The sequence below is a fragment of the Sarcophilus harrisii genome, chromosome 2 (assembly GCF_902635505.1).
Source record: "Sarcophilus harrisii chromosome 2, mSarHar1.11, whole genome shotgun sequence".
NCBI lineage: Eukaryota > Metazoa > Chordata > Mammalia > Dasyuromorphia > Dasyuridae > Sarcophilus > Sarcophilus harrisii.
In genome coordinates, this window is record NC_045427.1 from 559,306,154 (window position 1) to 559,334,057 (window position 27,904).

The 27,904-nt window shown below is 34.7% G+C and overlaps 1 protein-coding gene across 1 annotated transcript; it reads right to left on the reverse strand.

The window, feature by feature from the left end:
• Positions 1–501: 501 nt before the first annotated feature.
• PCGF6 (polycomb group ring finger 6) lies at positions 502–27,884 on the reverse strand. Its single transcript, XM_031955781.1, has 10 exons — positions 27,448–27,884; positions 25,727–25,826; positions 25,529–25,625; positions 21,901–21,956; positions 21,733–21,792; positions 21,259–21,367; positions 18,413–18,440; positions 14,666–14,764; positions 11,501–11,587; positions 502–1,760 (listed from the first exon to the last, which is right to left on the reverse strand). The coding sequence occupies exons 1-10, from the start codon at positions 27,790–27,792 to the stop codon at positions 1,704–1,706; spliced, it is 1,038 nt and encodes a 345-aa protein (XP_031811641.1). The 5' UTR covers positions 27,793–27,884; the 3' UTR covers positions 502–1,703.
• Between the last annotated feature and the right edge of the window lie 20 nt (positions 27,885–27,904).

The following is a 27,904-nucleotide window of genomic DNA, read 5'->3' on the forward strand; positions in this document are numbered from 1 at the left end:
TGTTTTTGTAAAATGAGAGGACAGAGGCTGTTTGGGCAATCATTATAGGGACAGGATGCTAGGTTCTAAACACCTGCCTGATTCCTCTTATCTTTTATTCCTTCCCTTGGCCAGGCAGAATCAATGTCTATGGCTTCTTGTGGGATGAAGGGGCAGTAGTGTTTAAGCAGCCACTGAATCAGGGCAGGTCCAAGGTTTGCTTGTAGGACAGGGAATTTAATGGATAAAGGCTGCTAAGTGAATTCTGGTGTTAGAATTCCCAGTGTTAATTCATAAAGGAATTTCCCTTGTTGGAATTGTTTTCTTCTGAAGATTTATATGAAATAACAGTTGCCATATAACTTACAGGGGAGGGGAACAGGGTTGTGAAGAGATTAGAGAGAGTGACTAACCCATCATTTTGTTGTTTGAAAGACCCAAAAGTGACAGTTAACTTTAATTCACCCTTGACTTACTTAAGTCACTTTTAAAAGATTTGTAATAAGCACTACTATTTAAAAATAGACTAAAATAAATTTTTATTTAATTGTTACAATATGTTATCATTTACACAATTCACAAACTGTTTACAAAGCATTCTCCTTGACTTATCCAACTTTGTAACTATTGCCATACAAACTTTCAAAATAAGTTTCAAAATCTGAACCACAAAATAATTTTTAACCTTTCAGGAAGCATTGTAATATATTAACTTGAGTAAACAGGCTTGTTGTTTCAAACTATCTTTATTGGCAAAAGAATTGTTTAAATTTAAAATTTTAAGGCCTAACATGCAAGTGAATGAGCTCATAAACACTACATCCTTCAAACATGGTGAAGAAACAATGGGAAAACAAGTTTGTCTGACAAAATAAGGAAACATTGAATTAACAAGTTATTTCCAGGATTCTAAGTCTACTTAAAGAGTCCTGATCATACTTTCAGGAACATACTTTCAGGGCCAAGAGGTCTCTAAAAACATACAAACCACTCAACTACAACACATGTTGCAAAATGAACTATTTTAAGAATAGAAACATCAAAGAGGCACCTCTTGTAAGCTGTGCTAGGGAAGTCAAACTACACTAGAGGCACATGGTGCTGGACAAGACTGCCCTACGGGAAGACATTCTGCTTACATAGAAGAAACTGATTCACCACCTCCAGAGAAAACAAGAGCTCTTTAGTATTACTGCTGGTATAAAAATACATGCTCAAAAAATACTAGAAATCTGCAAATTGTAGCTTAATACTTTTGGTCTTCACAAAGATCAGAAAGTTTGTCCTGTGGTTTTAAAAATAAAGCCATGACTTTTATCTTTAGTTCAAAAGTATACATCACTTTTCCAAAAGCATGACTGTCTATCAAATCCCATCCCTGACAGCTGAATCTCAAATGCCTACTGTAAAGAGATATGGCTCTAGAAGAGAACAGGAGCTGATTTGCTTCAAAGAAGAGCAAGCAAATCAAAGATAAAGTATGAAATCATAAAGAATTTTAGAATTCAGTGTTTCTAAATGATTTCCTTTCCCTGAGGCTTGTACTATCTTTTAAACTGTCACTGGCCAAATAAAAGTATGTCATCATTTCTAGTTTTATACTTTTAAATGCTAAGGTTCTTACGGCTGAAAATGAGACATATTGCATAAAGTGGTGGTAACCAGACATACGATGACAGTCTTTGGTGAGATGAGGATGCTGCTTTTCTATAGCTCTGGAATATTCAAGTTATTGTCAGTGGAGAAACCACAAGGCCATAATGAAGTACAAGTAAACCATCCTGGAAGGGAAAAAGGCATGTTATAACAGACAATCCTCCAAAAAGAAATAAAATGAGGCATCCTTTTTATTCCACAGTCAAAAACTAGGAATTTTTTCTCTCTAAAGGATCTAAATACTATAATGTTGCCTTGCTTTCTACATTAATTACTTTTTGGATAATTTGAACTTACCACTCTAAGCAGTGAAAAGTTAGATATTTTTAAAAGTAAAAATAAAATCTGACATTTTTAACGGCACTTTCTGGTTTGTAAATCACTTTATATCTATTATCTTACTTGGTCTTATCAGCACTGAGACAAATTATGATGCCCATTTTTATAGATGAAGGAACTGAGTCATAGAGAAGTTAAACAATTTTTGCAGACCAGAATTCAAATGTCCTGGGTCCAAATCAAGTACATATTCTGCCATTCTACAACATATTACAACCTTCTGCCTTCATCAACAGAAACTATTGAAAATAATTTAACCTTTTCTTGATTTTGGCATTATGAACATAGGATCGTGGATCTCTACTCCAATCCCTGATTTACAAATGAGGTAACAGAGACTAAAGCTTAAGTGCTTACATAAAGTTATTGTAAAGACAGTGAGGCCCTTAGGATTTCCTAAAGTATCCCAAGTTATTTGTTTTTTTATATGAAATGGCTCCAGACTACTATAATTTGAATTCTTCTGTTTGTTCTTCTATAGTTTTTCTTTTTCTTCTCTGACAATTATCATTTGATTCCACTGAGGAATCAGGGAAAGGAAGCTTGATACAGAATATCTAGGTTAAGATTAATGGAAGTAGAAACAGAAGTGATTTTATCATCAAATATTTTTTAGATTACTTGCCTAGTAAGAAGTTAGAAGGAGTTCAGAGGCATGACGCAGAAGAATTGGGTTCTCACATTTTTTAATCTGGACCTGTGATTCTATAGGTATAAGGAATTCCTAGTCAGGACTCATGTCCCAGTGGAGATTAGCACCTATTCTGCAATTTACTGTGTTAGAAGCAGTGAGAGGTACACTTTCTCAGGGTCACACAGCCAATATGTGTCAGCCATGAGATCTGACAGCAAGAACAGCTCTCTACACCAGAGTGTGCACTCTCTAGTAGTGAAAGGGGACTTTAACTCTCCACATCTGCAGATAAGTTGTTACTAACTTTTCTTGACTTGCCTGCTGATTTAAGGCCAATTTCATTCTTTAAAAGGCAGAGGTTAGTACCCTAACAAGAGGACACTCCCTCCTGTATGTGCACGAATGTTTGTGGCAGCCCTTTTTGTAGTGGCTAGAAACTGGAAACTGAATGGATGTCCATCAGTTGGAGAATGGCTGAATAAATTGTGGTATATGAAAATTATGGAATATTACTGTTCTGTAAGAAATGACCAACAGGATGATTTCAGAAAGGCCTGGAGAGACTTACACGAACTGATGCTGAGTGAAATGAGCAGGACCAGGAGATCATTATATACTTCAACAACAATACTAGATGATGACTAGTCCTGATGGATCAGGCCATCCTCAGCAACAAGATCAACCAAATCATTTCTAATGGAGCAGTAATGAACTGAACTAACTATACCCAGAAAAAGAACTCTGGGAGATGACTAGAAACCATTACATTGAATTCCCAGTCCCTATATTTGTGCACACCTGCATCTTTGATTTCCTTTCACAAGCTAATTGTACAATATTTCAGAGTCTGATTCTTTTTGTACAGCAAAATAACGGTTTGGTCATGTATACTTATTGTGTATCTAGGTTATATTTTGATATATTTAACATCTACTGGTCATCCTGCCATTTGGGGGAGGGGGTGGAGGGGGTAAGAGGTGAAAAATTGGAACAAGAGGTATGGCAATTGTTAATACTGTAAAGTTACCCATGTATATATCCTGTAAATTAAAGGCTATTAAATAAAAAAAAAAAAAAAAAAAAAAGAGGACACTCCCTGTTGTAAACTCCCTGTTGTAAATCTTCTTACTGATAGGGAGGAACTCATTGCTGGAGAGAAATGGGAACTTTAAAAGAAAGTGGCCACTTTCTCCTTTCACTGCCTCCTGGAGTTAGTGAAAGAAAGAGAGTAGGGAGCCAAGAACAGTTTGGCATGCACTCTAGATCTTGGAAGAACATATTTCAAGTAGTTCTGAGAAAAGATAAATTGGAGCCCAGTGATGAACATTCTAGAAGTCAGCCTGTTGAGTATGGAAAATTCTCAAGAATGACATTTTGAAGACACAAAGCAAAACAATTCTGGTCAGGTGGAAAATCAGAGTTCTCTAGAGACTAATGTGGTTGGGGAACCTCACCAACAAGTTTATGAAGATCTATACAAAAGATAAAAAGCAAGGACATGTAACAGAATGAATGTTAAAAGCACAAAGTAGTCTTGTAAAATAGTGCAGAACTGCTAACACCCCAGGATGAACTAAGTCTGACAAAAAAAAGCTAAAAAGGGTAGGATTATGGTTATTTTTAGGGAAAGAGAAAGCCCAAAGAAGGATAGGTCTATTGCTATGGCAGGGGGAATGAAGGTGGTGGGACAGAGAAGACAGGGCTGTTCATGTGTTGCTTTGCTTCTGTTTTCTCTGCCACAGAGAATGGCTTTGGTGCTAGAAATGATGAGGGAAAAAAAATGGCAAGTGGGGAAATAGTACATAAAAAACAGATAACCTTAAAGCATTTAAATCACTTGACTGAGATTTGTGACTATTCACATAGCATTTTACTCTTTGTGACCCTCTTTGACAAAGACCCTGGACGGGTTTGTCATTTCCTGCTCCAGCTTGTTTTACAGATGAGGAAACTGAGGCAAACAGGGTGAAGTGACTTGGTCTGGGTCACACAACTAGTAAGTTTCTGAGGCTGGATTTGAACTCACAAAGATGAGTCTTCCTTACACCAGGTCCAGCATTCTATCCACTGTGCTACCTACCTGCCCATTTGGCATATGGTAAGTACCTTTTTAAAAAAAATGTATTTTCACTCACTTAATTGGTTATACCAGACTAATTTTATTTTTTTTTTTTGAAAGGGTTACAAAACTGATTAGGCAAAAAAAAAAAAAAAAAGCCATAGTTATGACATTCCATAAATTTAGTTTATAAATTTTAGCAAAATATTTAATAAAGTGGAGACTAAATCAATGTCCTCCAAAAGGGTACATGTGTACCCTAGAGAATATGGTGAGGAAATATTAAAACTTCCATTTCTATTTTTTTAATCTAAAAGAATTAAGAAAATAAGCACTTTTAATGTTTAGATAATTGACTCTCACTATCCATATGGATAGGAATCAACCCTTACAGATTTATTCATTTTCAGTACAATGGAACACAATATAGTTGATGTGTGCTCAGTTAAATGAGTTTGGTGGATATTATTTAGTTTTAACTAATTCACAAAATAATAAGTCGTCTAAGAAGAGTGAACAAAGAAAATGCAGAATGAACATAATACTAATGATATGAATACAAGGACACACACACACAAATGTTGTGGGGAGCCGGCACTAATCTACAGCCACATAAGGCCAACCTTGAATAGGTTGAATCTCCTAATCACATTATACCAAAGACTTCCTGAATAGGAATCTCCTAATCACATCCTAACTTTGAATAGGCAGATATCTAGGCATCCCCTAATCACATCATAGAGCTTCCTGCCACCAGAAACATCTGAGCAGTTCATCCTTGGGCGGGATACCAACCCTTTGTCATGGACCCCCACCCTGTACTGTGTTTGAACAACCCTGCCTTCTTTTCTACTGCTATATATATCTGTACTATTGCACCCATTAAAATGAGGCTTGATCAGAATGATTTGACTTGCCTACATTTTGTGGGTCCCCTCTCTCTTGCCCTTATCTCTTTTCTTCCAGGGTCCACACACTCTGCCTCGCGGGCTGAGGCAAAATGTCAAATAGCAAAAAAGAAAGTCTAATACTTCTCTAGTCTAAGCATTTTGTTAAGCTGCATTACTAAGTAAAAATTGATGATGTATTAGATAAGATTGGACAAGAAGTTGGTACAAAAGAATGAAATCATCAAGAGTATCTGAAATATAAGTTTAAATCTTCTATCACTCAGGACAGACCTTGTTCCAAGTGTATATTGTACTTTCAGATATTAATCAATGCAAGATTAGCAAGACTAAAACTAAGCTTTCATTGTCAAAAAGATGCAACTTATAAAAACCATGATAAATGCTGAGAATACAAATATAAGGATAAGACAATCCTTATCTTCAAGCTTGTATTCTAACAAAGTTTATATTCAAATTAACTCTAGTTAACCAATGGAGACCTAGTCTCCTCATAGTAACTCCGTTCTGACAACTAGGACTAGATTCTATCAATCACAGAACTCAAGATCTCAACTGTACCTAAAATCTCTGCGTGTCCTGACCACCAGGATAGGGACACACCTGTGCCAATAAACTTCATTGCACCTTCCTCCCCCATCCAAGTCAATTGGTAGAATCCTTGCAAAGATCCACCAAACATATGAGGCCAGGAGACCAAGTCAGAGGCTTTTGCAATAATCCAAGCATGAAATGATGAAACTATGGATCAGAATAGTAGGAATGTCAGAGGAGAGAAGAGAGGAGAGGTGCGGAAAACATGAGAAAAGTATGAAGATGACACTGACAAGATTTCCCAACAGATTGGATATAAGGGATGACAGTGAACAGTTGAGGATGACACTTTGACACTAATAGGAAATTTAGAAAGAATAAAGGGCTGGGTGGAGGTGTGAAGGGGACATATAGACAGAACAAAGAAAAAGTAGATCACAAAAACCTAGAAAGAAATGGTGGCATTGTGAACTGGTCCAACCATTCTGGAGAGCATTTGGCACTATGCCCAAAGGGCTATCAAACTGTCCTTATTCTTTGATCCAGTAGTGTTTCTACTGGGCCTGTGTCCCAAAGAGATTTCAAAGGAGGGAAAGGGTCCATATGTACAAAACTATAGCAGTTCTTTCTGTGGTGGCAAGGAATTAGAAATTGAGATGTCCATTAACTGGGGAATGGCCAAATAAATTAAGGCATATGAATATAATGAATTATTACTATTCTATAAGAAATCATAGAGGGACAGCTAGGTGTCTCAGTGGATAAAGCACCGGCCCTGAAGTCAGGAGGACCTGAGTTCAAATCTAGTCTCAGACACTTAACTTTTCCTAGATGTGTGACCCTGGGCAAGTCACTTAATCCCAACTGCCTCTGCATAAAAACAAAACAAAAAAAAAAAAAAAGAAAAAAGAAATCATGGAAAGGCTTATTTCAAAAAAGGTTGGAAAGACACATGATGTTGACTGAAGTAAGCAAAATGAAAAGGACATTGTACACAGTAACAGCAAGGATATGTGATCACTATGACAGCCTTTTTGTTAACTTATCTTTGTACAAATTATTCTCCTCTCTCCCCATCCCCAACTGAACAAGAAACTCCTTGCGAACTGGGGGCTACCTTGCTTTTGTCTCTGTATCTCCAAGGCCTGGAATATAGAAGATGCTTAAAGATATATTGAATACATGGAGCCATACCCTGGGCATTGGTGTATGGCATAAATTTGGCCTAGTAATCAGCATGCTATTTCTGACTCAATTATCAAATTGATTTTTAAACAACTCCAGGGGCTCCCTTTCACCTCAGATTCATATGAAAAATTCCTGTTTGACATTCAAAACTCTTCATAATTTAACAAACTCCTTGGATGCCCATTAAATTGGAGAATGGCTGGGTGAATTGTGGTATATGAATGTTATGGAATATTGTTCTATAAGAAATGATCAGCAGGATAATTTCAGAGAGGTCTGGAGAAATTTACATAAACTGATGCTAATGAAATGAGCAGAACCAGGAGATCATTATACACTTCAATAACAATACTATATGAGGATCAATTCTGTGGCTATCTTCAATAATGAGAGGATCCAAATCAGTTCCATTTGATCAGTAATGAACAGAACCAACTATACTCAGCAAAAGAACACTGGGAAATGAGTGTGGACCACAACATAGCATGTACACACTTTCTGTTATTGTCTGCTTGCATTTTTGTTTTTCTTCCCAGGTTATTTTTTACCTTCTTTCTAAATCTGATTTTTCTTGTGTAGCAAGACAACTGTATAAACATATGTACATGTTGTATTTGATATACACTTTAACATATTTAACATGTATGAAACTACCTGCCATCTAGGGGAGGAGGTGGAGGGAAAAAAGGGAAAAACTGGAACAGAAGTTTTTGCAAGGATCAGTGTTGAAAAATTACCCAAGCATATGTTTTGTCAATAAAAAACTATAATTATATATTACATATAAATAACTTGACACCCCTATTTTTCTTTTTTTTTTTTTACATGTTACTCCAGTTCCCTACTGCATTTTCAATGGCTATGCCCCTGGAATTTTCTTTCTCATCTCTACCTCCTGGCTTCCTTCAAGTTCCAACTAAAATCTCACTTTTGACAAGAAGACTTTTCTGTCCCACTTAATGCTGGTGCTTTCTGTCTGCTGATTATTTTCAACTCATATATATATATATATATATATGCCTTGCTATTTTGTACTGTTTATATATACTTGCTTGCATATTGTGTTCCCCCCACCCCCACATCAGACTATAAGCATCTTGAGAGTAGGTATTGTTTTTGTCTTTTTGGTATCTTTTTGTCTTTTTTTTTTTTTTTTTTTTGGTTTATTTGGTTAAGTGCTTAGTACAGTGCCTGACAAAGTAGATACTTAATATGCTTGCTGTCTCTAGGAAGACATTACACATAGCTAGAAGTAGCTATGGAATACAGTTTGGAAATGGCCACAAAGTGACATGGAGGTCTAGCTCTGGGCAGGGTATGATCAAATTTCACTTAGCAGAGCCAGGTGGTTCCGATGGGATGAGGATAAGGATTGTTAAAGAGTAGAGGCTGCATGTTTCTGCTTATTGAAGTGAAGTGAGGTGCCCTTAATACTTTTTTTTTTTTTTTTAATGGTGCCAATTTTAAATTAGATTTTTATTTCCAAATGGAATAATTACATTTCAACTTGTTTAAAATACTGATAAAAATCTAATTTTGCTCTTCCCCCATATACATTCAAGTATTCAGAATATACACCTCACATGTGATTTCTAAATGGCTACTGTTCTTAGGTGGGCTGCAAATGTGAGTCTTTCAGCTTCTGAAAAACTGTGCAAAGTTTCTGAAAAAACTCTTTTGATGGTGGATTCACAAGAGGTTCCTAAAGATGAGGCTGCTCCTGGAAATCCACGACTCACTCTTCCTGTCACGTCCTCTGCATTTTGATACAATTTAGTTATGACAGGGTGGCAGATCTTCAAATATTTCTGTAGGGGCTCAAACCTTTCCTTCTCCTAAGTCTATTTCTTACTAAACCCAAATGACTGTTCCATTAGATTTGTTAATCACCTTCTCTGTCTTTTCTCCTTCTTGCTAGCTCTTGGGTCTGTTTTGTTTTCACACCAGCTACCTAGCTCTCTAAGGCTGGCCCAGTGATTGAGGAATCTCTCATTATCACGTCAAGGGCCCACTGCTAACTCTATATTGATAATTCATATTCTGGCCTGTTTCAAATCATATTGCCCCACCTTTCCACCTTTCCCAGACCCCCATTATGCTCAGTCATTCTTTATCAGGTTCTAAGCTCCTTGAGAACAGGGCTATCTTGCTTTCCTATTTTTATGTCCCTAACATTTAGCACTGTCTGCACATGGTAAGTGTTCTACCTATCTCTGCTACCAATGGATACCAAATGGAGTTTTTCATCCTCTGGTTATAGCCTTTGGGATGAAAGTATGATTCCTCAGGATTCTAGGAAGAGACTTTGTTTTTCATCTTCTCTTTATCAGCTTTTTGGACTATGTGCTTTTCTGAGGTGTTTTCCATCATTCTTTTTTGCCTTTTAGAATTCTTGTAATTTACATTGTTAAAGTCATTGTATATGATGCTCTCATAACTATCAATTCATATAAAAATTTTCCCATGTTTCTGTGAATTCCTCATGTTTTTTCTTACTACACAATAACCACCCATTACATTCACATATCAATTTATTCAGTCATTCTCCAACAAATGGACTGACTTTATTTATAATTCTTTGTTACCACAAAAAGCTCTTTTAAAATTTTGGCATCTCAGACTCTGATCTTCCTGGGACATATGCCCAGCAGTTAAAATTCTGAGCTTAAGGGTAAGAACACATTTCTTAATTAATGCTAAATTGTATTCTAAAACTCCAGAATCACTACATATCTCAAACAATGTATTATTTTATCTTTTTGAATTTCTAAATTATTGCCATTTTTTTTCAATGTGACAGAAAGGCAAAATCTTAATAGTTGTTTTTATTTGCACCAATTTTCATAAAAGTAATTTTACTTTTAATTCAAAAACTATTTTCAATTTTCTGATTTTATGCTTTTTAAAAAAGTCCCTATAAGGAGTTGGAAAAAAAAATCCCCATGACAAAAATTACATTGTTCAAGAAAGTAAAAGGGGAAAAAAGAACTAGAACAACTTTAGTCTCTTAAATTAGAATTCAGTTATGTCATGTGAAGTTTTCCATGCGTAAGTATAGTATGCCCTGGGGAACACCAATTAACTGCACTAAACTTCAGTTAGATTAAAAATCTGGTTTAAAACTTTCTCTTCAAGTCCGTGAAACTTCAAAAACAAATGCTCAAGATTTTAAAAGGTGTTTGGTTTTTCTTTTATACAAAGAATAACTTGCAGTGCTGAAGGATTACTTCATTTGTTACAATAATCTCTATTGCTCAATGTACTATTCTAAGCTTTTGGAAGAAACGCTATTAAATTTTTTTTTTTTTTTGCAAGGCAATTAAGGTTAAAATGACTCATCCAGGGTCACACAACTGGTGTTAAGTGTCTGAGGATATATTTGACCTCAGGTCTTCCTGACTTCAGGGCCAGTGCTCTATCCACTGCACCATCTAGCTGTTCCTGGAAAAAACTAAAGAAAAAAATCCATACCTCAAACTCTGGACAGTAAGATTATAGTTATTAAGGTTCAGTTGTAGGCTTTCTTAATAAGTCAACAATAAAATCAAGTCAGTAAATGATCAACAAAAGCTGGCTAGTCTGTTTTTATCTTCTAATAATTACATAATACACGTTATGAGGATAATTCTTGTACTACCACATATTCTCTACATAGTGATTTTAACTGTCTTGACTAGGTAATTACATTTTCGATAATAAACTAAATGTACTCAATTGGCCATTTAAAGTCTATTTGTTAAAGAGTTTGCTGAAACCTTCTTATTGCAAAAGTCTGTTAATGTATTGCAGAATTTTTAAAAAGGATTCTTGTAAAAGCTTAGCAGAAAATAGAGCCCACAACTAAAGGTTCCTTGTCTTAATTTTTCATGAATCTCTTAGAGCAAGACCTTGATTTCCAAATGTTCTAAATGATATATGCTGGTCACTTTAAATTCACTCATTACCAGAAAAATATAATAGAAAAATTAAGTCAATTCCATTCTTTTTCCAATGAAGAGGAATTTAAAATGATGAGCTTATTAATATGAGGTATGTTCAGAAGTTAAAAGTTTAATTTACTGTAGAATCTAGTGTAGGCTAAAGAATCTTGGATGTGGAATGTTTATTAAAACTTTGTATCATGTGGTCCTTAGTTTTCTTTTTATTTCAAATGTGGATGAAAGTATTTCCTTTACTAGCATTTTCATAATATCTAAGACTTACCTGCATTGCTCCATCACCTATAGCACGGCGAATTTCCTTTAGTGTCTGATACTGTTCCAATAGGTGATCGCCACATATTATATCTACCTATGGGCACAAATAAAAAACTATCAAAGTGTTTTTTCCTGTTTTACATATTATCTGAATTAATTAAGCCAAACAGTTCTGGATGAGCTTTATCTACTCTATTTTAGACATATTCCAGTAAACTCTTTTAAAGTGGGACAGCATACTGTTGTAGAAAGAGCATCTTCATTTAAAAATACAGACATAAGAGTTAAACCACTGCCACCTGCTTAGTATGTGAACTTAGGTCAAAGTGAAGAACAAACTTGGATCTGTTCTTTATCTACTAGTACCCAGATCTTAAGATGAATTGAATTGTTGTTAAATTATCTACAATAATAAAATATACAACATCTCTGATTTAAAAACCGCTTCAATGATTAATAAAAACATTTTTTAAAAAACCCAGTTTTCATATACTACAAATAAAATCTGAAAAACTAAACAAAGGTAATACATATAAAGCAACTATCCCAGAGAATATGGTACAGGACATCAATAAATTCATTCAGATTAATGAACAAAGTATAATTCTTTATAGAATCAAGGAATTGGAAGGATGCACTAAAATCTGTAACTGAATAAGAATCTTCTTTAATAACATATCAAAAAGCCTTTGATTGAAGTCTGTTATAGGAGGAAATCCACTATACCTCCTAACACGTACAGCCCATTCAACTTTTGGAGAACTGTAACTGTTATAAGAGTTTTCTTTACATAAAATCTAAAGCTACTCCTCTGTAACTTTAATTGTTCTATGCCTAGTTCTGACTTGGTTCTGAGTAGAGCAATTTCAATCTTTTGTCTACATGAAAACAGCTTTTGTTTATCTTATCTGACCTCTCCGCCCTCTCCAACTCTTTTCTTAAATATTTATGCACTCCGAATTTAACAGCTAACAGAATTTAACACTAAGAAGCCCTAAAGTTGGATACCATTCCCCACCCTCAACTACCTTTCTCTTTTATTCTATTCTGTTACTTGTAGTTTAAAAGGGAATTCATTACTTAACAGATCTAAACTCCTGGTTAACAACTCAGCCCTATTATCACATACCTGGGTATGAAGATCACAGGTTAGTAAGTATGTCACACATTCACCACTTTGGTTAAATGAATGGCTTAAAGAAAGTCACAGTTGGAAGACTTAAGAAATTGAAGACTATCACTGTCCCTAGTCACTCTCTAGTTTCCTCATCTATAAAATGGGGATAATAATAGCATCTACTTCCCAAGATTGTTGTGAGGATCAAGTGAGATAATTATAAAAGTTAGCATAATGCTAACTTTTATATATATTAACTATAATATATAATAATGCTAACTATATATAAGTATATATAACATGATATATATGTATACATATATAATATAAGTATATATAACATAATGCTAACTATATATAAGTATATATAACATGCTAAGTGCTATATAATGTTAATCATTATTATTATTCAAGTCTACTAATGCTGATGAGCTAAATTTTTTCATCAGGTTGAACATAACTCAGTTATAGGACTCATTTCAGATAAATAATCTAAAAAGATTGAATTCCTGAATCTCAAAGTTTACAAATTTAACTAGTTATTTTTTGTTCTGTACATATATTGGAGACTCTGAATAAAAACCACTTACAAAAGTGACCACAGATATAGTGTATGAATATAGAAAGACCATATACTTAGCAAGGAAGTGACATGGGAAATTGAAAATTGAGTAGAAATGTTGAATGTTTTTCTAATTCAAAATGAAGGTGTCTTATAATGCTATAACAACAAAGCAAATTTCTACAAAACCAAGTGAAGTAAAAGCTTCTTTTAAAACATCAAATATGTAAAATCATTAATATTTAAAACTAAATAGAATAATTAGTTTTCTGGTTAATATTCAATTAAGGAGAAAGTAATCTATAAATTAGAAAGAACCCTCAATTCCCAATACTCATCATATTACATCTATTTTGCTCTAACAGAGGCCATGTCCTTTGATTTTTCCACCCAGGAGTGATAATTATGTAATTGCTTATATTTTCCTTTTCAAGGTTCCCATAAATAACTCTTTATTATGTATTTTAACCAATTGTATTTTAACTAATTTCAGAAAAGTAAATTTAAGTCCATTGGATCTACAGGTTGATGAAAGGAATTAATTTAAAATTTTCTGACACTATATGATAGCAGACCAGTCAGAATTAGTGCTGAAAATGGAAGCTGCATTTTGTTGATTAAAAAAAAAAAAAGTAATAGAAAGGCTGGAACACTTTTAGGGTTATCACAATGTTTTATTGTCTTATGATAAAAAAAAAAATTACCAAAGAAATCAATTATTCTGAAATTCAGGGGTTGTGTGTGTGTGTGTGTGTGTGTGTATAAAACAAAATGCAAGTTTATGAACCTCAGCTTAAGAATTCTTAATAGAAAAGAATTTCTATTGTGAACTTTCTATATTGTGATAGAGAACAGAAAATAGATAACATAAATATATAAGGCATTAAGTACATAGCAAAATACCTTTACTCTTTCATTGCTTGAAATTTACATTTATTCTACAGGATAGGATTTAAGTAAGTATATAGCAGAATTTAAGTATTCATTACTGTAAAAGGCTAAAGAGAAAGAAAAATGAATAAAACCACAGGGCGACATAGGAAGAGCTTTGGTTTTTTCCTAAAAATATTTTAACTAAATCATCTTTGGAGATGATCTGATCTGGGAGGAGGGGAGGAAGGTGGGAGGAATTGGTTAATAGGTAAAAGTCTACCTATTTTTCTACAAATAGGGTTGAAATTAAAGTCCCAAGGACTCTTGCTCCTTACATCCCCAGGTTATTTTTGCTAAGATGAGCTAAGAAAGCAAGTATAGTGAGCAAAAGGTAATTAAGGTGGGAAGTCAACCTGCATATTTGCTTTGATCAATTAATGTCTATGTTGCTTTTTTCTTAACACACACCCTTCTGGCTTAGATAAAAATAAATCTCACTAAATGAAATGTTAGGGAATTTCCCCCTTTTTTCATAAAGGCTACTTGCTCAAATGTGAGCTATTTTTGCTATGCATGAAATAATTTATCAATTTAATCTTAACTACATAAATACATTATACCTGACAAGCTGGATTGAGACCCATTTTTCTTCTGAGAAACTTTTCAACATGCCCAATAGTTGCTTCTCCTGAAACACGAACAAACTTCTTTTCCAGTGGCTGTAAGAAATTGAAATTATTTATAAACTAAACAAGATGGATTACTTAATACATTTTAAACACCTTTCACAGTAAAGATTATTGCTTCATGCAACATCTTTATAACCAAGATGTGTAAACAAACCAAAACCTAAATAATGACCCTGCTTAACAATAATCTTCATTCCAAATCTATAAAAAGTCACAATCTTTCTGTCAATAGGAAAGTACTTTTCATAATCAGTTCTCTAAAATCAAGAAATGTTTTACCAAAGAAAAATTAGTAATATGTCCTAGAATCAACCCACCTATATGAAAAAAGTTTTCCTAACTCTATATTTCTAGATAATGTTGACATTTTCTAGGTTAAAAAAATGCTTTAGTATCTCACGAAACAGATCTTCAACACAGAAGGAATGTATAGTATCAATCTGCAAGATTAACAATTGAATTAACATAACTAGCATTTGACAAACAGTTTGTGTGAGAAATAGAGGAACACCCTACTTGATCATTGTCCTGAAACAATCAATTATAATATTTCAAAATAAATATTATCTTTTAGAGCACCAGCCCTCAAGTCAGGAGGCCATAAGTTCAAATCTGGCCTCAGACAATATTAGCTGTGTGACCCTGGGCAAGTCAGCTAACCCCAATTGCCTCAGCAACAAATAAATAAATATTATCTTAAATGATCACATCTCTTAAAACTGCTCTGCTACTTTTAAGCTCTCAAACCTGTCAGAGGTCCTTCTCTAATCAGTTTTCTGTTCTTCCTCTCTTACTGTCTCATGCCTACTGACATTGCTTTTTAATTTTCATCTTGACCTCTAGGCCCTCACTCCCTGTTCTCTCATTTTAATCTTGACCATCTGATTAAGCTAGATCAACCAGGCAGCTCTCTATTTTTTAATACTTTGTTCTCATGTTCATCCCCCACTAATCTTCATCTTTTATTTTCTTCTACATGTGCTTTATCTTTTTCAATTCTGAAGATACTGAATGCTGATTCAAGAAGTAACAAAATTGTAGTCTGGATCTATCACAAATTAAGTTTTCTAACTTCACTGACACATAGCAATTCTTATCTCCATAGAAATTTCTTTTCTTTTCTTCGTGTTTTCAACTCCATTTCTATCTCCCTCTATTAGAAGAGGGACTTGATTCCTACTTTATTAAGAAGATGGCTGTGAACTTCCCCAATCCACATCTTAAAATTCCTGTATATTCACAATCTTTGGGTAATCAGTCATTCAATAAACATTTATTAAATGCTTACTTAATAAATAAATAGAAATAAAATAAACAAAAAAGAACCACTTCTTACCCTAAAGGAGGGTACCTTCAAATTGGGACACTACATACACATATGTATGCATATATGTATATGCATATATGTATATGTGTATATGTAAAAGAAGTTAAGGAAGAAATAAAAAATGAAATAAAAATTTTGGAGAAAATAATTGAAAGCAGAATAAATAACTTGTAAGAGAAGATGCTAAACTCTACCCAAGTAATAAGCTACCTGATAGAAAAAAACAAAGATAAATGATTCTATGAAATAACATAGAAATACAGAAAAAGAAAAGAGTGAAAAAATACATCTGATATTAAAAAAAAAGATTGTTAAACTAGTCAATGAAAGATAAATTAAGAATCGTCAAAAACAAGATAAAAAAAGGTTTAGATACTATTATTTCAGGAAATTATCAATGATAACTGCCTGAATCAAGACAAAAGAACCTATTTAACTTAAAGTTTTCAAATGGGGTATTGAGGAAACTAAATAAGAAAACAGAGGGCCAAGGTTGAAATGGTTCTGTTCTAACAGAAAAAAGAACAGAGTTTAAATGGAAGATTAGAGATAGAAAGGGGAAGACAAGAGTGAAAAGCTATTTCTCATAAATGAAATGTGTAAGAAAAGTATTCAGAACAAAATGATCAACAGTATCAAAAGGTAGGACAATTCAAGGACAATGGAGACAAAAAAAAGATCATTAAATTTATTTATTGGAAGTCTGTTGCTAACTTTAAAGGGAGCAGTTTCAACTGAATAAGATCAGAAGATAGGTTGAAGATAGTTGAGAATGCAAGTGGATATACTGAATGTAGATGGCTTTTTCAAGAACGTGGTTAAGAAAGGGAAGGGAAGAAAATGCAAGACAATATTTAGTAGAGATAATAGGAACTGAAAAGATTTATCAAGGAAAAGAGATGTTAGTATGCTTTAAGCAGCAGGAACGAGAGACAGAAGATTAAAGATAGGCAATAATAATGGGGGCAGTCTGATGGAGGAGATGGGCTCAAGGGTAGGTATAAAGAGGACCGTTGGAGAAGAGGGCTAACTATCCATCAGAAATTGAAAGAAAAATGTGGTAAGGAAAAAGGTCAGAGAAAGAGAAGGGCTTATAAAATGAGGAAGAAGGAAAAAAAAAAAGTTAACACGTAACCTCAACTTATTTGTGCAATCTTAAGACCAAAATTTCAGTTGAGAGGATAGGGGAAGGGGACATTTTTGCAGGCTTGAAAAGAGAAGATTTGGAACAATTTCTAGAGGAGGGATGGATGGGGTAGAGAATTAATTAAGGAGAAGTAGAAGGAGTGCCTAATTGTACTGAGGCCCTAATTGAAATCAGATAATATTAAGCTACAATGGAATCAACTGCCATTTATGAGACTTCCTGTGGTCCTACTGAGCATCATGAGAGTAGGAACAAAGGAGGCAGATGCAAAGAGTAATTCAGGGTTGGTGTCAGGTTATCTCTAAGTCTATCTACAAGATTTAACTTCTTCTCCCAGTTACTTATTAAAAAACCCTTAAATAAAACCAATCCTAGCATCAATCCCTGGGACAGTCTATTAAATTATTTCATCCAAATAAACACCCTTTATTTATACTTATCCTTTGCTTGCTCTAAATTGGCTGTTTTAAAACAGTTCACCAATTCCATGGTAATTTTTAAAAATAACTTTTAGAATAAAAATTTATAAAAGGCTTTAAAAGAACCAGATTATACTTACTGATTTCTTTTTATTCATATGAATATTTACCTCCTCCAAGAGTTCTAACAGATTAGTAAAGCATTTGCCTTTACATAAAGCATATTGCCTTTCTCTGAATGATCTATACTATAGCATCAAAGCAGAACACTGGGTACGGTGGAAGTCTACATTTTGGAGATTTAAAAGGAAATCTGCCCCAAAGTGTATTCCAAAAGAGCTCATTCTTCCCTCTAAAAACTAGAGGGAATCTAAAGAAATGACTGAAGCAACAAGTTAGAGCAGGTTAACTTGAGCCAAAAATGTTACATGCAAACACAATTTTAAGCCTTTATAAGGCCAAGTGCCAACTATGCAAAAAATGCTGAGACATTTTTTCATTGTAGCTATGTTTAGTATTTGGTTTGAAATATTTTTTAAATTGGTTAACCACTTGTTTTTCTTTACTCCATCTTGCCTTAAATAAATCTCTATTTGTTACCTCTTTCTTTTCTCAAAAAACATTTCTTGGGAGGCAAATGATGTCCTTCACATTAAAGTATTTGTTTTATTCATAAAACATTTTATGTAAATATCACTATAAAAGACAATCTAAGTTTAGAGGCTACACAGAACTCATTTGAAATAAAAAATATAACTAAGAATTTTTTTTTTTTTTACAAATACCTTAAAATGTCCTGTGCCTTCATTAGCACTGAAAAGAAATAAAAGCCAAATATCAATTTTTAAAAATGTTTTACTTCACCATATTAAAAACAAAGCAATAGAATATGAACATTTTAGAGAGAAATTTAAGTTTTTTTTTTTTAAAAAACAAAACACCATTGAGCTAAACTTTACATTTTAAAATAATCAAAGTAGATTAATGTCAACAATCTTGACCCACTTAAATTTCACTGATAAAGTTCTCCTTGTTTTTTCTGCCATCTGGTGGTCTGATATCCAGTTTTACTCAGCAAATAACTGAATAAATTCATTTAAGTCTTATTATTCTTCTATAAAACAAGAAATTTCAGAATTTAAGACATTCCTTTTAGTTCAACATTTTCCCACTCATGTTTTTGGCTTTTCATAGTCTTTTATTTTTTCTATGTCAATACTAATAAAACAAGATTTCAAAGGATTTTGTGGGATGGTTCGCATATAGTTGCTGTTCTGGAGGATTTCTGTTCAATAATTTGCTCACACAGCACTTTGTATCTCCCATGAATTTGAATTTCATTTTATATGATCAATGTTCTTGTACCATGTTATGTAAACAATATTTTTCTCAATTGCCTAGATATGATACTCTCAGAAGGCACTTAGTATTTGTTGTACTGAATTTACAGTACTAAAGTGTCATTCTTTAACCTCTTTAAAAATATCTGTATGATTCTATAGAATTACAGATGCAGAGATGAAAGATTAAAGAATTATCTAGACTGATCTCATTTAAAGAACAGGGAGGTAAAATAATTTGTCCAAAGTCTCACAGTTAATATTGGCTGAGCAAGAACTAGAATTCAAGTCTGTTGAGTCCAGTCCCAAATACTAGATAATACTAGATTAGAATTGCTCACTCAACTATACCAAATTTTTCACTGAGAAAGGGAGAGAAACATATAGCTCATAGAAAATATCAGTATCAGAAGAAATTTTGGAGTTCATTTAGTCTAACACCCTATACACAAAATGAATCCCATTAGCAACATTCTTGCTTGACTGCTTCCAGTGATGGGAAGATTATTGGCTCTCAAAGCAGTCTTCAATTTCAAGATAATTCTATTTGTTGGAAAATTCTCTATTTTCAGCTGAAATCTCTCTTTGTAACTTATACTCCAATGATTCTAGTTCTTGCTACTAGAATTACTCAGAAAAAAATAATCTAATCCTTCTTTTTTACATGACAGCTCTTCAAATTATATCCCCCTTTATCTTCTTTTCCAGACTAAACATCCCTAATCCCTTTTATATTCTTTGTGACATACTTCCCAGACATCTTCCTGGTTATTGTCCTCTGGACATACTCTGGCTTGTCAATGTTTCACCTAAAATGTGGTAGATAGAACTGAACACAGTATCAGTATCCAGAGGTGAAGAGAACGAGAAGATTATTATAATTCCTTTGTACTATGCATTAGATTTCTATTGATGTCAACTGATAATCTCTATCTTGTAGAGTTTATATTTTCATTTCATATCTTATACAAGTCCCTTCTAAGCATCATTTATGCATTTGTGCATTATTTTATATATTTTGAGTACCCCCATTTGGACTGATAAGTCCACAACAGGACTCACCTTTCTTGCATTGAATATTATTTTCCTATTAATGCAGTTTATAAGTTCCCATGAGTTGTTATGATGACTACATCATATTAGTATATGATGAGCCTTGCACAAATGCTGTGCATTTTTTTTTATTTTAGTGACATTTTCACATTGCTAATTACAGTTTGAACACTTTAAGAACTTTTCTTAAGAATAACTTTGTTGTTGTACTATTTAAAGGACAAATGATTCTGGAAACAGAAAATATTAAGGGACAGCAACAGTCAAAACATAAACCAAATAATTCTGGCTTTTCCAAGTAACAATGTTCTTTTTATATACACAGAAACCAAAATTCAAGGAGTATCAATGATTTGACCCCAAATGAAGTTCTATTATAAAGCATGAGTTAATTATGAAGAACATTTTAATAAGATACTATAGCAGCAGTGTGTGTGGCAGCCCATGTGATAAAAGTGCAGTTTGGTATTACTGTCCAAAGGCTATAGCTTACCTAATTGGAGTTCTGTACTGCTTTAAAATCATGGAGGGTTGCCAGTTGGTCTGGACTTAGTGCATCAACTGCATACAGCTTAGTCTATGTTAAAATGTTAACCTCTCTCCCTTCCTTCTATTGGTAAAATGACATTTCTCAAAATGTAAACTACAGAATACTGATGATATCCTTTGCTTCAACTTAGGAATGACTCATTTTTTCCAACTCTTAAAAAAAAAAATTTCATTTCATCATCCTTAAACATTTATTGAACACTTCCTATATTATATACAAGTCTAAGCTCAAGCTGCTTACTTGCTTAGTTGAAGAGATGGGAAGACAAAGTTAAGTTATCCACTGTTGTTATTCATCTAAGTGTTAAATGAATAATTTAGGCAAAATACGGTACAGGAGTTCATAGGACAAAATGGTCAGTACAGGTTGCTTTGTCAGTACAAATTTTCCCAGAAAAGTATTTTGACTTCTTTTGCCAAATCTATAAAATAAAAATGTTTTTAAAAATCTGATTTTGAGAAATGATAATTTTTGGCACACACACTCCATTACACACTGTTTAATAAAGTAGTAGCATATTAAATGTCACACGGTAGAGAGCATATATGGAATCTTTCTTTTAACTTAAAGAATGGTTATCAAGAAAATTTATTTTTAACCTACGATTTAGTAAAGTCTTCGGTTTACTATAATAATACAAAGTCTTTTTTATAAGGTAAAATCTTATGTAAGTTTTTGAGGTACTCACCCAATGAACTCCAGTAATAAAGACATATCAAGTTCTGGTGGAATACGAAACACTGACCCCAGAACTTTCCTAGGTCTTCCCCTGCTCACGGGGACTGGTTGAGGTACAGCTTTTTGAGGACAAAATCAAAAGCACTATGTAAAAATAAAATGCCACATATTTTATCTATTTAACTACATAAATGTCAGTCTTGGGGGAACAATTATAAAATTCTCAAACCCGACTATTTCCACTAATATTGGGAATCAGTATAACTTCATGAATTCTGTAAATAGCCTACCCATCACTAAAGGAGAACAGAAAACAATGAAAAAGAAGTACATTATTAGTTACTTTAGAGACCTTAATTAAGACTATTTAAATTGGAATTAAAAACATGATCCAAACCCCTATTTCCAAAATAGAATCCTAAAATTAGAAAAATTTACAATTTGAAAATCTAAAGGTAGACTAAAATATATTGTATAACCTTACCAGGTTTTGGTACTTCTAGACCTCTTTCCTTGTAAAAATCATGCATTTGTTTTTTCTCTCCTGTAAAATGAAAGATAGGCTAAATTATATTCAAAATACAGCTGGTAAAGTGAATAGTGATCCTGGGATTCAGAACTTTGTAATAATTTAAAAAAAAAAAAAACTTACTTTCTTCTAGATTGATCACTAATTTGTATACTATGTCTTGTAATTGTCGATCCAACCTAATAAAAGGAAAGGATGAAGAGTAGCTGAGAGTTCAGAAGAATGCATTTCAGTACAGCATATATTATGTTCTGGGTAATCAACTTTGTTCCCTTTTTAAAATGAATTATTATTCTTTCTGTTGCGAGTTTATTTTAAGGTTGACCTCAGAGCTCTCAAGAAGAGAGTATAACATATTACTTGTATTATATAATTCCCTGTGCAATTACATTCCACCTTGAATTCATGAATTGTTCTGTGTGGGATAGATTTGCTTCTCTATTCAGAAGGTAATAAACTTAAGAGAAGAGCATTTTATACTGTATTGTACTTTCCACAAGACCTAATATATAGCGTACACAAAAAAACCCAAAAAATTCAAACAACAAGAATGGTCTACTTCTGAATGGAAAGAGACTTTAATATATTTAATCTTTATTATATAGATCAAAGAAAGGAAAAAAACAATTGATAAAACAGTACCAATTGACAAGAAAAATGAAAACTTTAGGAACACCACAAAACTGATATTAATTAATATTTGAAACAGCAAAGGTTTCTTGATAAAGAAGGAATCAGTCATATCCTATCAAACTAGGAAAGTTTATTTTGTGCCCAGTAGAATATTAGAACACACTCTAAATTTCTCTCCAAGGGACTTAAAACCTAGGGAGACACAAAATGCACAATTGAAAGAAATAACAATACACAATAGTATAGATTAATGCGGTCCTAAGTGGTTTTGATCAGAAGAGGTACTGAAGGGCAGGAAAAAATGTAGCTGGATATAGGTGGTAAGGCAACATGATGTTAATATAAAGAGGAATGGATTTGGAATCAGAAGACCTGAATTCAAATTCTACCTATTCTAGTTGAGGATCATGACCAAGCTACTTCTACAAGGCTCAGTTTTTTCATCTGTAAAATAGGGTAGAATAATATTGGTGGTACCTATCTCATCAGGTTATTGTAAGACTCAAAGGAGGGGATATATGTAAAGAGCTTTACATATAAGTACTGTATTGTCAGTTACAATTAGGTGGGCAAAGCTTCATGAAAAAAGTGTGTCAGTGAGGGTTCTCTGATTTGATAGTTAGTTGTACAGGTTAGCATAAGGAAGGCATAGAAGTGGGGGAAAGCATGATAGGCATGCAATAGCATCTCTAGTCTTTTAATATTTATTAGAATCTTCAGCCCCAGGGCAGCTAGGTGGTGCAGTGGGTAGAGCACCAGCCCTGGAGTCAGAAGGACCTGAGTTCAAATCTGGTCTCAGATACTTTACACTTCCTAGCTGTGTGACCCTGGGCAAGTCATTTAACTCCAACTGCCTTCACCAAAAAAAAAAAAAAAAAAAAAAAAAATCTCCATCCTTAATTGTTCTCTTTTTAAAGATCTTAAAAATATTTGGGGGCATTTTGTTTCTTTTTCACTTAAATACAAAACACAAATTTACATATTAAGAGTCTTCATTAAAGTTCTCTTTTGATGTCTCATCATGGTAAGAAAATTTTCCTGAGTTTCTGAATGTCAAGAACAGAAGAATGTTTCTAGTAGATCTTACTAATCTGAAAAGGCCAAGGACTAGTCTGGCTCTGATCAGTGGCTCATCCACTGATGTAAGCACAAAATGCTTTTTTGTTCATGGCACCTCATTTAAACCACCTACTACATCTTGACCAGGCCCCTCATTATTTCTTGCCCACACCACTGAAATGGCTTGCTAAATGATATACCTGCATCCAGCTAAGCCCTCCACAGAGCTGCCAAATTGATATTCCTAAAGTCTAGGTCTAATCATGTCACTCTTCTGAGGACCCCTTACTACCTATAAACTCTGGTTTGGTACCCAATCTCTGATCACATATTAATCCCTTCCTTCTCCAGTCAAACTAGACTTGCTGTTCCCCACATACAACATCCCATCTCCTACCTTTGTAACAGCCTTTACTCCATGCCTGGAATATTCTCCCCTTCCCATCTTTACCTCTTAAAATCCCTAGCTCCCTTTGAGGCTCAGCTCAGGAACCACCTTCATCAAGAGACTTTTCCTGATGTTTGTCAAAACCCAGATTAATTTTATATAACTCATATTTAATATATATACACAGATAAATAGATATGAACATCTGTTACTCTTTAGTAAAATAAAAGTTTCTCAAAGGCAAGGAATAGTCTTACTTTTACATTTCTAGTCCTAGCACTTGAGACATGTAAATATTTAACCAATACTTTTTGAGACTAAGGTATATAATGTATATAATCTGTATTGGTTAGCATTAGAAACAGTACCCTTATGGATAAAGCCCTAAATCATTAAAGAATAGAAACTAGAGGGGGAATCATCTTTCGTTTTTGTTAGTAATTAAGATTATTCATTTCTTTTATCCTTAATATGAATATTTTGAAAGGCTGTGTTGGTGTAGGACAGTGTTACAAACTCAGGTAGAAAAGGGAGGGGGGGCACTAAATAGTATATAAGAATCTTGGCAGAACACCTATTGATTTAGAAAAACATATACTATTATCTATGTTCTATTTATTTTATTAACTATTTCCCAATTAATCTGATTCAGGCTGCTCAGCTCAGGAATCTTTGATTCCTCCAGTATAAGGAGAAGAAAGCCATAGTTGAGATCAGGAAGAATTGGGTGGAAGTTCAGCATCTGACACACAAGTTTTGTGCTTATGACCAGGTTCCTTAACCTCTCAGTACCTAGACAATACCTTAGGACTGTGAACTACAGATGAATCGCTCAATTTGTAGACAGGAACAACAAAACCAAAAAGACTAAAATGAATATTCTGATATTTACATTTGAATGTTTCTACATTTAAAAACTGTCACTCACAGTGACAGGCAAGATATTTGTTTTGAAGTTCCTGAAATAACTATTTAAAAACAAAAGAAGCCCACAAATTGGAAACACCTTTAGTCCAGCTTCCTCACATAGTATATGACAAAGTCAGGATTCAAATTAGATATTCTAATGACAAATCCCACACTCTCGCCTTTCTTATTCTTTTTATCCCCATCCAAATGCTATCATGTTTTCATACTCAGCATCATAAATTTACTTCTCTTCTTGTGCTGCTCCTTGACCTTTTTTCCTATCAGAAGCTTCTTTTGAGTAACCATACTTTTTCACCATCATATTTTGTTGAAGAGTTCTATTCTCATTAAGTGCTGGTGATGCTTATGAGACTGTTTTTACCTTATTTAAAATTTTAAGTTTACTTTGTTACTTTACACTATGCTCGAGCATCTATACATCGAGGCCATAAAGGACATTTCTGTCTTTTGTTTTTGTTTTTTTTCTTCATTCTGAATATCTAAGAGCTTCTTCATTATTGTTACTGTCTTCTCTGTCAAGTCTGCTGTCCTCCAGAGAATCCCAGAATAGGATACTGATATTGTACTCAGAAGGTCCAGGTAACACATATGTAATATTTTAAATATACAAAAAAGTACAATATTTCATTGGCCTCAGACATTTCTAATTTTGTAAAATCATTCATATAAACTTTTAAATTACAATTGGATATTTACTTAGACAGATTGCTGGCCACATTAACTACAATGAGATATTCTTACCTGATGTTATAAAGAGGTTGTGTCTGATGGACTACTATGTTGCATTTTGGACATCTGTTGCTATAGTAAAAATGTCTTACGATGCAGCTTTTACAAACTGTTGAAAGGGCAAAATTTTAAAATTAAGATGCTTCTATAAATCTAAATTTGAAAATACATATAAAATCACAATATATATATATACACATATATGCTTACATGTGTGAAGACATTCTGTAATAGTTGTAGCATCTATTAAGTATCCTTTGCAGATTGAACACAAGATGTAAGGGGTCAACTCAGAGAGACTAATCATACGCTGTGAAAATAATGGAAATAATTTTTAAAACATAACAATTCTTCCCTCACATATAAAATGAAAAGTTGGAGTAGATAATCAATCCACATGTATCTCTTTGCCAGGCTTAGTTCTAAGTATTGGTGAAACAAAGAACGAAGAAACAGATTGTGTACTCAAAGAAGCTTGTGCTTAAAAGACAACTTGTACACATGTAAATAGCTGCAAAATAAATACACAAGGTAAGGAGAGGGAGAGAGATAGTAGTAGACACTGAGGAAGATGACAGTTGAGCTGAGTATTCAAGGAAGTTAATGAAGCAGGGATGACAAAAGAGTTCATAACAGACATAGGGAACACAGTTTATGCAAAAGAACAGAAGAGAGGAAAAGAATAGAAGAATTGCCTCTTCCATTTGAGTGTAAGCTCCTCAAGGACAAGTACAGTCTTTTGCCTCTTTTTCGATCTCCCATGCTCAGCATGAAGCCAAGCTTATGGTGATTGCTTAATAAATGTTTATTGAATTCAACTGAATGTGAGGAATAACAAAATAGTCACTTTTGCTAGAACAACAATGCAAGAAAAGTAATGTGGAAAAAACTATAGTAAGAGAGTTTGGAGCTAGGGTGGGCAAGGTTTTAAATGTCAAGCGGAACATACCTTACAATTCTAAATTTGTCATTGTATGAATGAATACAGGTGCTAGTAGTCAATTATATAATACATATATTTCAGATTATATTTTCCGCCCAGCATTGTGTGTGTGACATATCAAACTTACTCAGGTACCCATTCTTTCCAGGAGAAAGGAACAAGCATGAATTAAGCACCTATTATGTACCAGTTACTGTGATAAGGCCTTTACAAAGATAACTAGTCCTTTTCTCAATAGTTTAATAAATTTATTTAAGATTTTAAACTCCAAACAAACAATCCCTTCCCCAAACCACGAAGAATTTATTATTACCCTTGTTTGAAAGGTGAGAAGATAGCGGGCAAAAAGGTAAGAGACAGGGGCAGGTAGGTGGCCCAGTGGAGAGAGCACCGGCCCTGAAGTGAGAAGGGCCTGACTTCAAACTCTAGTTCAGATCCTTAACACTTACTGGCTGTGTGACCCTGAGCACTTAATTCTAATTATCTCAACCAAGAAAAAGGAAAGAAAGAAATAACTTAAGAGCTCCTTCAGGATCACAAGGGAAAACCCGACTGTAATTCTAGGCTTCCATTCACAGAGGAAACTGTCAATGGCAGAATCCAGGAGAAAGTCCCTAGGCAGCGGCGCCTGGAAGTTCCCAGATCAGAGGTGGGGCTGTACTGTAATAAACTGGTGACTGTGGGTTGATCTGCCTTTACTAGTCACTTCCCAGAGCTCTCGGACGATCAGATCCCAGCTCCGGGGAGCAAGAGGAGAAAGGGAAAGGACAGAGGCCCCCTCCCCTCCCGCTACAGTTTTTTGACTGAGGAGCGAGAGCATTCCAGGCACGGGAAAAGCGAAGAGGGTCTGCGGCCCCTCCCCAGCTCCCCGGGAGTGTGGGAGGTAGAATCCTGCTGGGGGAAGCCTCCTCTCAGACTCCGCCTCCTCCTTCCCCCCCCCCCCCCCCCCCCCCCCCCAGGGTAACCCGGGCCGAGGGATGCTCGTTACCTCCTCCTCGTCCTCCGAGTCCAGCCGGTTCCCGTCCAGCCCCAGCGGGAAGCGACTCCCTTCTTCCTCCTCGTCCTCGTCCTCGTCCTCCTCCAGCTCCTCATCCTCCTCCTCTTCTTCGTCGACGTAGTTCCCGCTCGAGCCGTCCAGGCTGCGCTCGGGCTCCAGCTCCGGGGGCCGGGAGCCCGAGCAGCCTGGGGTGCCCACCTCGGCCAGCGGGGGCAGGGGCGGCGGGCCCTCCTCCAGAACCGGCGGCGAAGGAGGAGGGTGGCGGGACCGCAGCGGGGTCGCGGCGGACCCGGACTCCCGCGCGCCGTAGACAAGAGAGGTCCCCTCCATGCTCATGAATAAGCTGAGGCGAAGAGAGCAGCGAGCGCGCGAGCTCGAAGGACCGGCCGATTGGGATGCTGCGCAAGCGCAGAGTGACCTGCACAAGAGCTGCCGGGAAATGTAGTCT

What these genes read in the sequence shown, in the direction of transcription:
- PCGF6 (XM_031955781.1), bottom strand. Translation starts at nt 27,792, where the DNA reads ATGAGCATGGAGGGGACCTCTCTTGTCTACGGCGCGCGGGAGTCCGGG. An exon ending in TTATTACTGGAGTTCATTGG is followed by an intron (nt 18,441 to 21,258) that starts GTGAGTACCTCA and finishes ATTTCTTTTCAG; the next exon opens with TGCTAATGAAGGCACAGGAC. An exon ending in AAGGCACAGGACATTTTAAG is followed by an intron (nt 14,765 to 18,412) that starts GTATTTGTAAAA and finishes AATTTCTTACAG; the next exon opens with CCACTGGAAAAGAAGTTTGT.